Source organism: Fonticula alba (assembly GCF_000388065.1).
Source record: "Fonticula alba strain ATCC 38817 unplaced genomic scaffold supercont2.5, whole genome shotgun sequence".
Taxonomy (NCBI): domain Eukaryota; order Rotosphaerida; family Fonticulaceae; genus Fonticula; species Fonticula alba.
This window is the reverse complement of record NW_009242975.1, coordinates 2,163,518-2,165,747: the sequence shown is the minus strand read 5'-3', so window position 1 is coordinate 2,165,747 and position 2,230 is coordinate 2,163,518. Positions and strand designations below refer to the sequence as shown.

The 2,230-nt window shown below is 64.6% G+C and overlaps 1 protein-coding gene across 1 annotated transcript in view; it reads left to right on the top strand.

Moving 5' to 3' along the window:
* Positions 1–231: 231 nt before the first annotated feature.
* The window catches only part of H696_03639 (hypothetical protein), a gene marked incomplete at its 3' end in the record, with an annotated part of 10,492 nt that continues 8,493 nt past the window's right edge, over positions 232–2,230 (top strand). Inside the window, exons 1-7 of the mRNA XM_009497511.1 lie at positions 232–523; positions 626–762; positions 854–928; positions 1,080–1,283; positions 1,470–1,612; positions 1,707–1,836; positions 1,944–2,222. Coding sequence (XP_009495786.1) covers positions 343–523; positions 626–762; positions 854–928; positions 1,080–1,283; positions 1,470–1,612; positions 1,707–1,836; positions 1,944–2,222 — 1,149 coding nt within the window. The 5' untranslated portion in view covers positions 232–342. The remainder of the gene's footprint in view (positions 524–625; positions 763–853; positions 929–1,079; positions 1,284–1,469; positions 1,613–1,706; positions 1,837–1,943; positions 2,223–2,230) is intronic.

Genomic DNA, 2,230 nt, shown 5'->3' with positions numbered 1-2,230 from the left:
CCCCCCCCGGGCTCGGACTTGGGGCAGAGATCATCCTAGGGGGTCCTTCCTTTCAGGGCACAGGCCGCACTCTCTCTGGGCCCACCATCCGATTCTCCCCGGTTGGGTGTTGCCTCCTTCCGTCGGGCACAATTTCCCCCGGACCGGGGGCCAATCCGCCCCTCCTGATTGTTGATCTGCGACCGACTCCCTGCTCCTCGGTCGCCCATGAGATCGATATCCCCCCCCCCCCCTCCGGCCACCGCCCTCCTACTCTCCCCCTCCCCCCCCCTTCCATTGCCCGTCTGCCCCACTGCCCTTTGCACGCCCTCCCCCGTCTCTAGAGGTCCTCCCGTGAACACGATGAGCCCGCCTGTCGCGCCGGGCCAGGCCATCAACCGCGAGAGGTCGTCGGATCGGCTGGTGAACTTCGTTTTCATCTGCGGGTTCGCCCCTCTCCCGGCTAGCGACAAGGGCGCCAGCGCCCCGTCCACCCGCCACTGGCGCATGAACCTGCCACCCTCGCCGTTCGAGCTCTTCGAGTGTGCGCACCAGTCCGCCCCCTGCTGCCTCCTCCCCCTTCTTTTCCCTGCTAACTCCCATGCCCGGCCTCGCCCTCTGGGGCCCACCGCCTGCTCTCCCACAGCCTCCCTCTCTCGGAGCGAGATCCAGCTTCTGCATCCCTCGAAGCGCCTCTACGCGCCGGAGATCCTGTCCACCTACCCGACGCCCGGCTTCCATCTGCCGGCTGATGCCGAGGGCTTGCCACCGGACCTGCAGCTGGTACGCCCGGGCCGGCATATTCACATACACACATCTTCCGCCGCCCACCCGGACTCACCTCCCCCCTCTCCGCCTGCCATCGCCACGGTAGTTTTGCTTCCCCCGAGGTGTGCAGCTTATGGCCAGCAGCTCCGGCACCGTGCCCTTCCCCACGTACCACACCTTTGTAAGTGCCCCATGTTCTCTTTGTGGCCACACTTGCCCCTGTGCCTCCCGCTCTCTCTCTCTCTCTCTCTCTCTCTCCCGGGGGCCCTCCTGGCGTGTGTCCTCACATGTTTGTCCCCGGCCCTTGGCCCTCTCTCCTCCCGCCGTCACAGACCAACACCGACATCAACGGCATCCGGTCGTACGGCTTCGTGCTCACTCTGTATGAGCCTCTGTCAAGTGACCTGCTGGCCGAGATCGACCACCCGGATGCCCCTTGGAATGCCGCTGCCGGTGCCGACTCCGATGCCGGATCTGCCGGCGTGACGCCCGACGGCGAGACTCCCGACCAGAAGGACTTCCCCCTGGTGCCGACGGTGCGCATGCGCCCTCGCCACGCACCATGTGCACGATGTGCCCCTTGCCTTTCCCCTCGGCCTCTCACACCCCCCCCCCCCCCCCTGCGCCCCTCTCTGCATGTGTGCCTTCCTTTTCCCCGCATCTCTCTCTCTCTATCCCTCTCCTGCCTGGCCTTGCTCCTTCTCGGCTTTTGTGCACTCCAGACCGTCGCCCCGGCCCCGGACTACTACCAGCCACGTGCCATGGTTCTCATCTCCAAGTTTGCCTACTTCGACTTTTTCAAGGCCTACCTCTGCCAGCTGGCCATGCAGATGTCCTCCCCCGGCCTGTCGCTGCCCCTTGAGCGGTGCGTTTCTCGGCCTCCCCCCAATGCTCCAAACGCCAATCCCATACTAACATTACATCCCCGCCTCCCCCGCCTCCCCTCTCCCCTCCCCCAGCTACCTGACCAACCTGGTCTTTGAGATTCCCATCCCGCCCCCCGGGCGCATGGAGGTCGAGATCACTCTCGAATCGCAAAAGTTTTACATCTGGCGCCCGCCCTACAACTCGGTGCCCACCCTGAAGAATGTGCGCTCCCCCGCTGCCATCGCTCTTCCCCTGGCGTCCGAGCATCACTCACCTGCTCCCCTGTGCCTCTCCCTCCCCCGGCTGGTGCCCTGCCACTGGACGTCCAGTTTTCCATCCTCCCCCTCTTCCGCGCCCTCAACGTGCAGAACCTCATCCGGGTCATCGAGTGCATCCTGTCCGAGAAGAAGATCGTTTTCGCTTCCAAGGATGTCGGTCTGCTGAATATCGCCGCCGAGACATGCACCCTCCTGTTGTATCCCTTTGCCTGGTACCATGTGTACATCCCGATCCTGCCACGCCCTCTGCTGGACTTCCTCCAAGCCCCGATGCCCTTCATCATTGGCATCTACCAGGACGACCGGAACCTGGTGGACCTGGCGTCCGATGTATGTGC